Source organism: Cyprinodon variegatus, unplaced genomic scaffold, assembly GCF_000732505.1.
Source record: "Cyprinodon variegatus isolate N-32 unplaced genomic scaffold, C_variegatus-1.0 Scaffold16, whole genome shotgun sequence".
NCBI classification, from domain to species: domain Eukaryota; kingdom Metazoa; phylum Chordata; class Actinopteri; order Cyprinodontiformes; family Cyprinodontidae; genus Cyprinodon; species Cyprinodon variegatus.
This window is the reverse complement of record NW_015150469.1, coordinates 1,429,566-1,444,005: the sequence shown is the minus strand read 5'-3', so window position 1 is coordinate 1,444,005 and position 14,440 is coordinate 1,429,566. Positions and strand designations below refer to the sequence as shown.

At 38.3% G+C, this 14,440-nt stretch overlaps 1 protein-coding gene across 1 annotated transcript in view; it reads right to left on the bottom strand.

Annotated features, from left to right (window-relative positions):
* Nucleotides 1-872: 872 nt before the first annotated feature.
* esyt1 (extended synaptotagmin-like protein 1) overlaps nt 873-14,440 on the bottom strand; it is an 18,684-nt gene continuing 5,116 nt past the window's right edge. Inside the window, exons 8-31 of the mRNA XM_015386535.1 lie at nt 12,783-12,903; nt 12,525-12,701; nt 12,029-12,111; nt 11,789-11,837; nt 11,470-11,559; nt 11,277-11,372; nt 11,116-11,187; nt 8,767-8,853; nt 8,501-8,650; nt 8,150-8,332; nt 7,889-8,065; nt 7,718-7,800; nt 7,588-7,636; nt 5,067-5,156; nt 4,691-4,786; nt 4,510-4,581; nt 4,340-4,426; nt 4,072-4,218; nt 1,968-2,086; nt 1,760-1,855; nt 1,540-1,671; nt 1,361-1,466; nt 1,219-1,268; nt 873-1,034 (exon numbers count right to left, since the gene is read on the bottom strand). Coding sequence (XP_015242021.1) covers nt 1,007-1,034; nt 1,219-1,268; nt 1,361-1,466; nt 1,540-1,671; nt 1,760-1,855; nt 1,968-2,086; nt 4,072-4,218; nt 4,340-4,426; nt 4,510-4,581; nt 4,691-4,786; nt 5,067-5,156; nt 7,588-7,636; nt 7,718-7,800; nt 7,889-8,065; nt 8,150-8,332; nt 8,501-8,650; nt 8,767-8,853; nt 11,116-11,187; nt 11,277-11,372; nt 11,470-11,559; nt 11,789-11,837; nt 12,029-12,111; nt 12,525-12,701; nt 12,783-12,903 — 2,440 coding nt within the window. The 3' untranslated portion in view covers nt 873-1,006. The remainder of the gene's footprint in view (nt 1,035-1,218; nt 1,269-1,360; nt 1,467-1,539; nt 1,672-1,759; nt 1,856-1,967; nt 2,087-4,071; nt 4,219-4,339; nt 4,427-4,509; nt 4,582-4,690; nt 4,787-5,066; nt 5,157-7,587; nt 7,637-7,717; nt 7,801-7,888; nt 8,066-8,149; nt 8,333-8,500; nt 8,651-8,766; nt 8,854-11,115; nt 11,188-11,276; nt 11,373-11,469; nt 11,560-11,788; nt 11,838-12,028; nt 12,112-12,524; nt 12,702-12,782; nt 12,904-14,440) is intronic.

Sequence of the window (14,440 nt, the reverse complement as noted above, 5' to 3'; positions counted from 1 at the left end):
TTTGATTGTCTTGATTACTTATTTTTTCATTTTTTGAACACCTTTATGGAACATACTGAGTATTCTGAGTTTAAAAAAAACAGAATTGGGACAATTGGTTTGATTTATGAGTGCAAACTTTATTCAACAAATTTAGCAGATGCACAATGATATGTACCAAGTATGCTAAAGCACAATCCCAAAGTTCAAAGGCAGTACGATAATCCTCTGTCAAACTCCATGAATTAACTCTTTATGTCCCTTACTTGAGCAGCTTAAAAAAAACAGACATCACTGAAAGCAAGAGCACAATAAACACTTAAGCACACAGAGAAGCGTTGATTGATGTAACACCAGCACTGTATAAAGGGTGGTCTAAAAGCACAGTGATTTAGACTCAGCTTACAGTATCACGTCTCTGTTTTGGAGGACCTAAAGGTTTGTAATACTCTGATTTAGAAAAAGTAACATTAAGAACATATAAAACTTCATCTTGAACACATAAACATTGACAAATTGTGCACAGCTTTGTAATACTTAAGGCAATAATATAATCATATATAAATAAAATAATATTTGGAATTTCTTTAAGACTAAAATATAGCATTTAACAAAATCTCTCAGGTGAGTTGTACTGTAGGTTGTAAATCGTTAAAACACAGTTTTTTCCCTAAAGTATAAGGCCTTTAAAAAAAAAGAAAAAATAGAAAGGACTTGTGCATGTCTTCCATCACATATATCACAGGAGTATCGTGCAACATGGTTGCATTATTATCAGATGTCTAACTCTAGAAGAGAGTTGTCCATGTAGAAGAGACCAACAATTCAAGGCTATGGGATTCATGAGCTACGTGTCTTTTTCTTCCTAGAAATACTGCTGGATTGTGTTTCCGTGAGGCACAAATTACTTTATTTTGTTTCAGTGATGGTGGAATATTTCATCTAAGCTGAATTACAAAAGCATGAAATCACAGATAACAGAAGCGACACAAGGCTTATGTTCAATGGTACTGGATATGGGATTCTTCTAGTTGCTTTCTGCAACTAGATCATACCTAAAAAAATAAAATATAAGAGAAAATGTGAGTTTAAATGCCGAACGAAGAAATACAACTTATCCAACAAGGATTCTAAATTTAAATAACTTGGACGTTGTATAAATTAATGTGAATAATTAATTATCATTAAGTGATGATTGAAATATTTTGTTTATTAGCTTAAAATTTTCTGAATCTTTACCATTGTGTGACGCCAGCCTTGAGGTCGATTTGGTCCAGATCAAGCTGCAACTGAGTAAAATGAAAGGAAGCAAAAATAATGGTGTTATAATCGCCATAGTACAGCAAAAACAACTAATTAACTACAGCTGCTCAAAAATTACCTTGCCAATCACCTCCTTCTCTCGGCTCATGAAGGAGCTGCTGTGCTTCACGGACAAATCCAGTCTTTTCTGCATGGACTCCTCCAGAGTAAAATCAAAGTCAAACCTGTAGGTGGATAGAAAAATATGAGAGAAGCAACTTCTAACTCTACTAGTTATTTTTTCTTTATTTAAATGACCTCTCATTGAACTCTGGGTTGAGGTCTCTCTTCTTGGTGGTGGTTCTTCTTTTGGTTGTGGCCTTCTTGTCGGGCAGCAGGACAAAAGAAACATATGGGTCAGCGCCATCCTTGGAGCAGGCTGCCAGGGCTCTGCACATGTAAAGAGATCCCATTGCTTTATGCAACCAAATGTTCTAATGGAAAATATGATAAAAAGGTGATCAATCAATATAAAAACCTGCAGGAGTGAATGATGATGAAAAGCCTGCTTTCTTCTGCAGAGTAGCCGATGGTAAGCTTTACTTGTCCAGCTGAGTTTGCATTCTCAGCGACGCTAAGAAAAGAAGATTTCTGCTTTTAAAAACACATTCTCCCTGTTACCAAAGGAAGCTAAGCCAAGGACCGACTTTGGAATAAATAAGAAGGAAAAAAACCGTTTGACTTACATGGAAAATCCAGTTCTGTGCTTCAGATCGAGATGCAGAGGATCCCATTTGGGAATGACCTGTTCTACGCTACCATCCCCACCTGCGCTGGGACACACGGCTAACTGACTGTCCAATATCTGTGAAAGAAAAAAATTATTAATTCAAGCTTCAAATTTTTTTCATTTCATTTAAATTAAACCAAGTTATAGACAATGTCAACCAAAAGTACTTTACACTGCAATTGATCCAGTTTGCATTAATCTAAACGGAATCCAATTCTTTCCAACTTATCCATTTGCAAATACAGCCTAGGTTGATCCCTCAATTCTGACTGGTAAATAGTAAGCAAAACATAAAAGCAACACTTGGCAGCTCAGTGAGTCACCATGAGAGGAATGTTTCTTCTTGACAGCAGTTCTTCAACAGTTCAACACACAGAAACACAGCTACATAATTCGACAAACTACACCATGTTCCAACTCATGCATGCAGTTTTACATATTTGGGTGACTTCCCATTCTTAATCTATAGCAGGCACTGTTCTTCTGAAAACTGCCCAACCCAGACCCATCATTAGGAGGAACCAACCTCCTAACTGCTCTACATTATTATAAAATCACATTTTTATTGCTCAAACAGCATCCCATTACCAGGTGCTAAAATCTAACCTGTAGCCATGGAAGTAATCAGAGCATCTGATTTAAGTAATTTTGAGATGTGACCTAATTCTTTTGACAATCTACTGCATTTGTTAGGACATAAGTTGGAAGAAATTGGTTGGGAGGAAAAAAATAATCAGTCTGTAGCAAACAGTTATGAGGTACATATCCACAATACAGTTCATTGCACTGGGCAATTAACTGTTAGACTGTTATTGTAGAAATACTAAACTACTGGTGCTTCAGCTAGAAGGAGCTAACCATGGCATATACAGTGAATACAGTGAGTATTTACCGCAGTTCTTGGATAACTGCAGCTGAGTGTAAACTGTGGGTGAAAACAGAATTCAGTCATTTCTAACTATTATGGACCAGAGTTTTTCTGGACCTTCTTAAGAAGAGCTTTCTGTTGCATTTTTAAGAGTTATTTAAATCATAAAAAAAAAAAAAAAAAAAAATCTCAGATTTATCCAATATGTAAAGTAATTTTTTAGTATCTCCATATTTTGATTCCATTATTACCTGATATTCATTTTGGTCAATCGATATTCATTTCCCAGTGATTTCCTCTAGATGGATCTATTACCCTTAGAGCAATATGGAAGCCTCTACATTTTTCAAGTTTTTATTTAAATGGAAACACCGGTTTTTTTTACATTGGCCCCTTGATTATAGGTTATTAGATCATGTTCTACTCCCCATATTAGTTTTGTGTATTTTGGAGCTGTTCTGAAGATATTCTGTTTTGTTATATCAAAGTAACGTCTTCCTATGGGCAATAGGTTGAAGGCACAAACTAAACTGTTCATAATTTATTCTTTATGGTACGCCAGCATTCATAACATGTAGGCGAATCACTGTCCCCCAGACATCCGCGGTCATATTTTTTATATTTCTATTTTTTTTAAAACAAAGCGTTGCGTGTATGACATCATCCGCACGCCAGACTAGAGTTGTGACAGGCAGCCCGGGCCACAGGCGGCTACGCTCTACCCCTTCATTCGGCGAGCTAATCTGAATCGTTCAATTCCATTGTAAAACTAGAAGCAGTTCAGAGGACAGGAAGAATGAACGGTAGCCGGCGCACGTGGATGACATCATACATGCGCCGCTTCATTTAAAAAATATATAGATATAAAAAATTTAACCGCGGATGTCTGGGGGACAGTAATTCGCCTACATGTTATGAATGCTGGCATACCATAAATGATAAATTATGAACCTTTTAGTTTGTGCCTTCAACTCCTTGCCAATAGTAAGACGTTACTTGAATTACAAAACCGAATATCTTCGGACCAGCTCCAAATGACACAAAACTAATATGGGTGAGCAGAACATGATGTAAGGACGTTAAATCAAGGGACCAATGTAAAAAAAAAAACAGTCTTCCCCTTTAATGAGAACCAGATTATTTAATGTTGTTTAAGCATCAGAGCAGTAAAGGAAAAAAGCTTCTGTGGTACCTTGAGATTGACTCTAAGCAGTATCTGACTCTCTGGCAGCGCTCCATCCAGACTGAACCACTGGTCCCGCACTAAGCCGGGCTCAGTCAACACCTCTTTCAGATGGACGGTCAGGGACCCCAGGCTCTGACCCCAGCTGTGAGAAAGCTTGAAAATAAAGGAACTAAAATTATTCAAACTTTGATTACATATTTTTGAAACATTGCATCAATAACTAAAGGAACAATCTGCCTGACATTGTTTAGTTCATTTTATAGTTATCTCTCACCTTTACTGTGAGGGTTTCATCTCTGGGGTCACGAACCAAAAAATGAAATGCCTCATCCCATCGAGGAGATGTGGATCGCTCACAAATCTTTGAGGAGAACCAAAAAACATTTTCACATCATTCCTCCTTGTTTTCTTGGTCATACATGCTCAAAGTAAAGGTTATCCTACCTTGGTTTTGTGTGAAACATTCTTAAGCGTAACCTCTACTCCAGCTTTCGGCTCTTTTCCATTCTTCTTAAGCTAAAAACCCACAAAAAGTATTAGGTATTATAGAAACTTGCAGCAGAATCTCAGATGTTTTGGCTGCTTTTTAAAGAAGAGCTAAACCCTCCAAAGACTCCAGGCTCACCGACAGGCCGTGGGCACGCTCCACATACACAAACAACACGGCTGCTGATGGCACAACCTTGTTTTGGTACGACTGTTGGGACTGATACTGTAATACCTGCAAGAAACAGGAAAGGGATGTAAATGTGCAACGGAACATATGTGGTTAAAGTTCGCTTTGAACTAAGTATAAATAGGGACATAAACACAGCAGCTAATGTGAAGTGCCTGAAAAAGAGAAGCTTGCTCTTTACTTCTGTTTATATCCTCTAAAGGATGATCTTTTGAAAGCATCATAACACTTCCTGCTGATGTTTTCTATACCATGGAAACCAAATTAACAAGCAAAGCATCGTGCCTTTTTGTATCTTTTGAAAATGAGACAGTAAGTGTCTTACCTGATCCAGTCTTTGTAGGTCAGTCACTCTGGAAAGCCACTCCATCACCAGGTGAACACGACCTGATTTCACATCATTTAGAGTGTACCACTAGAAGAAGAGAGGCACCAAAATGAGATTAACTTCCAATTTTTTCTATTTATTTCGTGAAATAAAAATTCTTTCGGGATGCTCTGTGATAGACCAACAAAAGCAGCGTGCATTTAGAACAAAAATCTCCCATTCTTTTCTGTAAAAAGGACTGAGCTCAGTCAAAATGCACAAAGATGGTCTGTAAGGATCCATTTTCCAGTCTTTCGACAGAATCTCAACTGGATTAAGATCTGGGTTTTAAATGGACCATTCTAACATATTACTTTAACCCAATCTATAGTGGAGTGCTGAGCTACAGCAGGACATTCACGTCCTTGAAAAGATGCAAGATCCCGATAATACTGAAGTGATGTCAGTCTGGGTTCATGTGTAAAAAAACACTTAACATTCTCCCTCAGAGCTAAAAGCTACTCCTTAGGAATGGCTTAAATTTAAAAAGACTAGGTTTGTTCTAATGTATGATGACGATGTCAAATAAAACTGATTGGTTATTATGATGCTGTTCTACTAAAAGGTGAACCTCTAAAGCGGTCAGAGGTCTGTTGGAGCATCTAACAAATCTCCTTGTTAGACCCTCACTTGTAGTCACCTAAACTTATTGAACCTTAAATTATGAGGAGCTTCTGAGCCCCTGTTGATTCCCACATCACAATGCTACCACCACCATGTTTCATTGAGGAAAAGCTCCGCAAATATTGCTGTTAAAAGAGCACATACTCGTCTTTAGAATAGACAATGACATAAAGATGTGTGATTCATATCATTAATTTGCACACAGCAACAGTATTAAGTTATTAAAATAAAAGTACTGATATTTAATAATGGGCCCATGGAGCCAATGGTGAAGAAAATAGTCAAAATGTAGATTCATACAATATAGCCACCAATTAGAATTTAGAGTTGCCACTATAAATTGAAATTCTTATCACAATTAGTTTTTTTCCCGACAACAATTAACCACATGATAAATGCCCACCTCTGGTTCAGCGGGATGCTTGGTGTAAGTTTATTTAAATAAGCTGGAAACCATGAATTTCCCTGTGATGGACAGACAATCTTTCCAGGAAGTACTATACCACTCATCTAATGATCACAGGAGGCAGCAGATCCCCACCACTGCATCTGTGGTATGTGTTTTGCTTTTCAAGGCTTATCATTTGAGGAGAATTGCCATGTCTCGGGAGGTTTATAGCTGTGCTATACTGTTGGGATGAAAGACTGAAAATGTTCTCTGAGTCATGATCTTGGCATTGATGACTGGCTTAATGGTTCATTCCATTCACCTGTCTAGCTCCACCCAGTTTCTCATCACTGTTCAGCTGTGTCACCTCCTCTAGTCTCTATTGCTTGCTCCCAGTCATCAGTGCCAGATTATTCGAGTCTTCGGTGAGAGTTCTTTAGCGTATCTGTTTGTGTTCTGATTGCCTCATTCTGATCCATTTTGTCTTCGGACCTTTGAGCCTGCCTGTTCCTTCAATGGATTTGTTTGCTTGACCTGTCTCTGGACTCCTGCTGGTTTCTGCCTGTGGACTGAACCTGGTTCTGCCTCCTGACTTCGTCTTGGATTTCCCCTCGGTACCTGTTTGGGTCTCTGATCTTCTGGCCTGGATTTCTGTTAACCTCTTCAACACTGGCTTTTGTTTCGTGTTCGGAAAGTCCTGCCTTCCTCTGCTTGGATCTGCTCATCAGCCAGTTCAACAGTCTTCAAGGCTGCTCGTGGAACTCCCTGGGCGATGTTTGCCGCATGCTGTTGGCAGCCATCCGGGTGGATTCCACTCTTTCTTCTGGGCTAAGATTGAACTCTAAAACTAGTCTAGTCACTCACATGCCCGTGATCGCCTCAGTCAGATTTATGTGGTCACTAACCTGCGTTTTCCCCTCTACAGAGATTCCGTCCTTTGATGCACTAGCCGCTGAATTGCTGAGTCCACAAATAACAATAAACACTTTTGTGAATCCCACCTATCTGTCTGCTTCAAATTCTGGGTCCTCTGTTCTGAGTCTTGACACTGTTAGATTTTCAAAGGTTGTTATAATACTTTTGATTGATTTTCTGACTCCTCTTGAAACTTCTCAGTAGCTTAACCCTGACCTGTGCTAAGTTTGTTCAAACTTAATTTTACTTTAAAAAAAAACCTTTCAAGGTTTCTTGGAGAACATTAACTGTGAGCACATAAATTGGTTACTTCTGGATACTAGTATCCAGGTATCACATTAAAAAAGGCCATACAGTTTCTTTGTTGTTTTATTTCTGGTTAAAAATCGTTTTTTATTTTCCTCTACTTTTAAATTACGTGCAACTTTGTGTTGGTCTATCAGCCGAAACTCTAATAAATAATTAATTAGACTTTTGTGTAAAAGGTTCTTGTGAGTACTTGTCAATATAAATACTTATGTGGGCTAAATATGTCAGGTTAAGTTCACACACCGTGTCAACAAACTGGGCGCTGATGATGTCTCTTAGGTTAAGTTTAAACCTGCAAACAAGGGATCCAATCAAAACATTATTATCCATTTCAGAATGACTTAAAACATCAAAGCGAACCAGATGGGTCTACCTTCCAAGGAAGTCATCCTGATCAATGTCCTTATCAAACAGCTCAAATTGGATTTCCTGACCTGGAAGTTGGGTCAAAATCACCTAAACGCACAAAAATACAACATAGAACATTATGATGTTATGGAATTTATAACGTAAATGATTTTTAAAGCAAAACAAATCAAAAAACCTCATAAAGTTCATTCCAGACAGGATTGAGGTTCTCCTTGATGGTGTGGCTGCGGAATGTTATACCAGCAACGCGGATTTTGACGTAAGGGTCACTCTTGCCTTTCACCATGCCCCCCATGAAGTTGTCCTTGGCTATCAGGTTTTGGGCCTCCACCAGATGGATTCGTAACACTCCCTGCATACATCAGATGGACCACAGACACCGTTACCTCGGTCTGGTTAAGCTTTAAATGTCTGCAGAAAAAACGTATCTTCTTACCTCAGTTGCAAACTCTGGGTCAGGGGTGGTGTTCTGTGGTCGGGATGGCTGAGGTTTAGTTAGCCCGCCGGGCCCTGTAGAGTTCTGGTTTGAACTGGTTTCTTCCTGCCCCAATCCTGATCCTGATCCTGAAGAGGGTGGAGATGGAGTTGTTGGAGAGGCCTCATCGCTTAGCCACAAAATCTATTAGGAAACAGAAAACAGCATTTTATTTCAGCCGCTAAAAACACTGCTGGTGAAATAAACATTTTCAAGTCTCTTTTATGGGGGCTTCCAGTTAAAAATTTTTATGTGTGCTTTTAAATACATTGATATAAGCGGGGGAAAAAAGTCTTTGCATAAAATACTAACCCTCAGCACAATTTTGGCATAAAGGCGACTGGCTGAGCCTGATTTCTCCAGCTGGAACCACTGGTCCAAGGTGAGTTCATGGCTCTCCAGAATACGGCTCAGAGGAATAGTCAAGCTGCCTAATGTAGAGGAGCGGTCATCATCCTTCACCTGATTGAAAACATCCCCAGAATATGATTTATCAGAGCTTAATAGAACCAAGTGCAGTTAATAGACCAGAGGAGACAAGAAGGAGACTACACATCTCTAAAATTGACTTACGGTACCTGAATTTCAATATCTTGTTTGCGAGGATCTTGAATGAAGAAAGTGAAAGCGTCCTCCCAAACAGGGCTGTTAGTGCCGTAACAGATCTGCCGACCCATAAAGGAAAAATTCAGACCCAAAATTTGCCTCCATGAAACAAAAATAGTAAAAATGCATTGCAAAGTATTCAAGTCGCATTATGTTTTCCACGTTTAGTCACATTAAAAGGAACAATTAATATTTTTTTTTCAAGATTTTATTTAAAAGATCAACACAAAGTGGCTAGTCGTGTCATCAAATAAAACAAATTCATGTTTTAGTTTTACAAGTACAACCTCGCTGAGGTAATAACTCACCAGCTGTTAAGGATGTTATTGTAACGGCTTTACTTCTGCCTATTCTTCATTGCAACATAGCAAAAACTTAGGTCGCATGTTGAAAATGTTTTGAAAGCTCTTGAATTATTTTAGACTTTGACTGGGTCATTTTAATACATGAGGTTGCTTTGATCTAATTCCCTGCATTGCAGCTCTGGTTGTTATTTCACGTAGTTGTCCTGCTGGAAGGTGCACCACTACAGCATTGTTCTCTTATTTAGCTCCCACACTCTTCTTATCAACTCTAGAAGATAACCTGTCACTATTAAAGAAAAATGTGCCCACAGCATGATGCTGCCACCACCGCTTTTTTTCCCGTATTATGTGCAATGATGAATAATTGACCTTTCACTTCACAGTTATACACCAGGTTCTGTTGATTTATCCCTTCCAACAAGATACATTGATGCTTGTGACTAGGGAGTAATTAGGGAGACAAATCGCTTACAAAAGAATTTGATCTTAGATTATGTAGATCAGTTTAAATAGGTTAATCTCAACTGAGAAGTTTAAAAAAAAAGAAATCGGCCACAATGAAATTATATATGTCATAATCAGGTGTCACCCTGTGGTTTTAATTTGTTTTCATGTTTTCACCACTTCCTTGTTTTTTAATTGATCTCAGTTCTAGTCTTCTCCATCATATGATACATATTTCCTCAAAGGTTAATCTGTCTTATGATTAGTCTTTTGATTTATCTAATTTGCTCTGTTTTTATAGAATTATTCGTGCTCTTATGGGTTTTATAGTTGTTTTTTGTTTCCCATCTCTGTGTCTTCTGTGTAGTCTCTCTGCTTCCCCATTTATTCACTCGTCTCCCTCAGCTATCGCTCCCATCACCGCTGTCAGCTCTTCCTCCTTTCTGGTCACTTCCACCTGTTGCCTTGCCTTTCTCCACTCTTCCCCCTTTATTTTAGTTGTTTTTTCTAGTTGTTTAGCTGGTTGTCTGGTTGCTCTTTGCTGGTTTTTCCTTTAACTAAGCTGACTCCATTCTAACTCTAACTTACATTTCTGGTACCTATTATCAAGTATTCTTTATCTCTCAACCCCTGATTTAGTTTCCTTTTGGGCCCTGAAACTGTATATCTATCCAGTCATCTATGCAGACCAAACATTCACATATAGGAGTTTACCAACACACCTTATAGACATCCCCACAGCTTGATGATGCCACAGCCATGTTTCTATGAAGGAATTGATATTGTACGATTTTGCCCTTTTTGGACTTATTTGATCAGACCTCCATCTTCCTTATTCTTCCTGTTTTGTCCAGATGTTTTAAAGAAAACTGTAAACAGGATGTCTTATGACCTTCTCTAACAAAGGCTTTTTACATCCTACCCTTTAACAAGGGTCGGATTTCAGGAGTATTCTTTATGAACTCCTCTAGAGTGATCACAGGTCACCAGCTTCTTCTCTGGATAATGCTCTCTTTGTGTGTCTGGTCAGTTTCAGTGACCATGCATCGTTTTTTGTTTTTTTGCACTTGTGCTTTACTCTCAGTTTTACTTGAAGAGTAACAAAACCTCAGGGAGATTTTATGAGCTGGAGAAATTATTTTATAATAAAACCCAGGTTTAAGGGTTCCACAACTTCCTGACCTGTCTTCTGTGTTCCTTGGTGTTCATGATGCTGTTTGTCAATTTCCCCTCTCTATTAAACCTCTGAGATCTTTCCCAAATAGTTTGATTTATGCATAAATTAATTTACACAAAGCTGGATTCTGTTGAGGGGAGGTGTCTGAAAGTAACTGCTTGCACTGGGTTTTATTTAGGGGTATCAGATTTGACAGGCGCCTGTATACAAGTGCACACCTTAGTTTTCATACATTTATATAGAAAGAAAAAGTTTTCTTCTCTTTCAAAATTAATACTATTCATTTATTCTATATAAAACCTCAATAAAATGCTGAAGCATGTCGTGACAAAGTATAAAAAAGCCAAAAACAGGACAAAATCATTTGCAAGGGACTGAGAATTTTAAAACTTCACCTTGCTTTCTTTAGTAGCATCCTGAACTGTAATCTGCACCATTGGGCTTGGATCCTTGTTTCCTTTCCTAAGCTGTAAAGTTGGGAATGCATCAGATTTGGTGAAATGACAGAGATTCAGTTTACATAAAAATGAAGGAAGTAGAGATAGAGAATTCTCACAGGCAGCGCATAGGCTTGGTCAAGATAGAAGGCGAGGATGGCTGCAGATGGGGGATCCGCTGACTTGGCTGTCAAGTTCTGATTTTTTTGAACCACCTTGGGGGTGGGGGTGGGGGGGAAAACAGTTACATTTTAGACTATTATGAACTCATTTTCCTAAAGATTAAATATACAGTAATGCATGAATCCTCACCTCACTTAGTCTGTCAGCAGAGGACAGCAGAGAGAGCCACTCCAGCCGCAAGTGGATGCTGCCGGAAGAGACGTCTCTCAGATTAAACCACTGAAAACAAGAGTCAGAAGGCTCATTAAAAACAAGTTGCTCTCAGGAGGCTTTTTATATCCTCTAAAAAGCCTAAAGGTGGTGAGATCACAAGGAAGCACATGGTGTCTCTGCTGTCACATGATAACAGGATTACTGCAGTGTGACTCGAGATATTTTTTTAAGAGTAAGATAATGCATTAACTGTCTACTATGGGTCTGAATTATTCCTTATAGTAGAAAAGCTTACATCATCCACAATCCTGGCCTTTTTCACGATATCCAGATCGATCTTGGCCCTAAGACAAAGCCAAAAACAAAAATATAACAGAAATATGGCAGAATACAAATTTAAAATATACATATATATATATATATTTTTTTTTTAGCAAAAGCATGGTCTTGTTTAGTAAAAGCAGTAATGGAAATGATATGAGAGGCATAAAGGAAAACAAACTAAAGAGAAAATGAGTGAGAATGAGTGAGCTACCTCCCCAGGAAGTCATCCTGGTCTGGGTCTTTGTCAAACACTTCCACTTCCAACTCCTGACCAGGTACTTCATGGACAATAACCTGATGATTCACACAAACACACACACACAGGTACACCGAAGCACAAACATCAAACCAATAACAAGAACACAGATATAGAAAAAGTTGCAAATGGCATAAAACACATCACAATGACAAGAAGGCTTCAGTTTTGCCTGAGCAACAGAACAAGCAGCTTCTTATCTCACAAACACCTGCTTCCTGTTACAAAACGAGGAGATTCAAATCTCCACAGAGGTGTTTATCTTTGTGACAATGAGAGTGTTATTCACTATTAAAGACTTGGGTTCAATCCTGACAAAGCAAGGAATCCAACATGAAGCCAGACTTGTTGGCACACAAACAAGGAGGAGGAGCTGGACTCGATATCAAAGCAAACTCGTAGGTCTCCTGCTCTGCTTTTTTTACTCCAGCTTCAGGTGCATTTCATTTACCTCATACATCTCCCTCCACTGCGGGTTCAGGTTGCTGTCCACATGGTGAGAGGTAAAGATCTGTGTTCCTACGCGCAGCACAGCATATGGGTCAGACTTCCCATCAATCAGCCCCTTGATGACAGTATCCTTGGCTGCAAGGTCTTCAGCTTCCAGCAGATGGATACGAACAACTCCCTAAAATAGGAGCAAGTTGGCAAAATAAAGGCAGTGGAGGTTTCTGGAGGAAGAAACTACAGTTTAATGAGAGATTGTTACCCTTGGCAGCGGGGAGCGAAGCTGCGCCACATGCAGATCTGCCACCAAGGGAACGGTCAGACGGTTAGGGAGCACCAGGTGGGAAGCTATTGCATCCATTATCATCGTGTCTGACATGGCACTGCAAATGAAAGCAAACATGAAGACAGACAGGGGATGTAGAACAGCTGCTAAAAACAGCTCACTAAGTCAACAACATTCAGAGAAGGCCAAAGCCTTTACAGGGCCCTGGGCAGAGTCCTAACCGGTGGCCCGGCTCCAGCTGAGCCCTCGAATAGCCACAGCACTGTTTACTGGGCTTTTAAAACTATCTATTCTAGATCCCGTTTGATTCTGCAATTAACCAATGTTTTTTTTTTTGGTTTTTAAGAGGGTCAACCCTGAATCAAAGTGACAATAGGAGAAAACTTCAAATCTAAATCTATAATTTTATATTATACATTACAGAAAAAAGCATTTGGTATAACATGTTTATTTAATTTGAAAATTCAATAAAGCTCTTTTGAAATCAGAATGTGATGTAAGGTAAAAAATAATTATATTTCTATTTGTTTTTTAAATAAAAGTTAATTTTAAAAATCAGATGCTATTTTCTCAAGTAGTTTAAATGGTTCATAGTAAATTTTCCTGCAGATAAACATCAAATATTTTTTAGATTTCTGGAAACGCAGATAACCAGCATCAACATCTGCTGATGCCTGCAGCGTCAAGGGAGAAATGGTGCTTATCTCCAAAAGTAAGAGGGATTATCAATAATGTTTGTTTATTATTAGCTAAAAAATGGATACCAAGATTTAGTAGCAGTGTGGCACATAGACTTGGCCCTTATCTGGCGTACAGGAACAGACTTTTTTGGTTCAGTTTTCAGAGAGCAGCACTGATCATAGTTTTGGTAGGTTATCTGTATCAGCTATGACAGCTCCCATACAGTGGAAAAGAATATTTAAAAAAAAATGTATAACATTTTATGTTGTAAATGTTTAATAATAATCAAGCTTTGGCTTTTGGCTAAAGCTATTATAACTTAATCCTACAGCAAAAAAACTGCAGAGGTAATGTAAAACTTAATGTATACTAATAGGCAAAGGTATTTTGATCACCTTTTTCGCTCATTTGTTGAGCAACATTCAGCATCTTTTTTCTCTTTCCTTGTTTTTCCATTTATTATTTTTTTATGGATTTTTGCTGTTGGTTAACTGCACGGTTGAACCTAAAATTAAGGTCAGATACGAAATGATTAAAAGTGAAAAAAAACGACAATATGATGAGCACCAAATCATTCAGTTAAGTTTAAAAGAAAAGTAGAGGCAGCCTTAAAGTGTAGGAGTTGTGATGCATTTGATAGAGAGCAACAAAAGAATCTATATAAGATATAGCTGTCCAAATTCAAATACATGAATATAATGTTTTTCATAGATCAAGCTATAATAAACGATTTTGTTTGGTCCAAAGAACTCTTGTTATTTAATGGCTCCAGCTTCTAGTTTTCAAATTTTAGATATTTAGAATTTATTTTTTTTTATTCATATTTTTTATATATTTAATAATTTAGTTTATTGTATGTCTGGCTCTGCTGGAGGTTTCTTCCTGTTAAAAGGGAGTTTTTCCTCTCCACTGTCGCTACAAGCATGCTTAGTGTGAGGGATTGTATTTGAGTC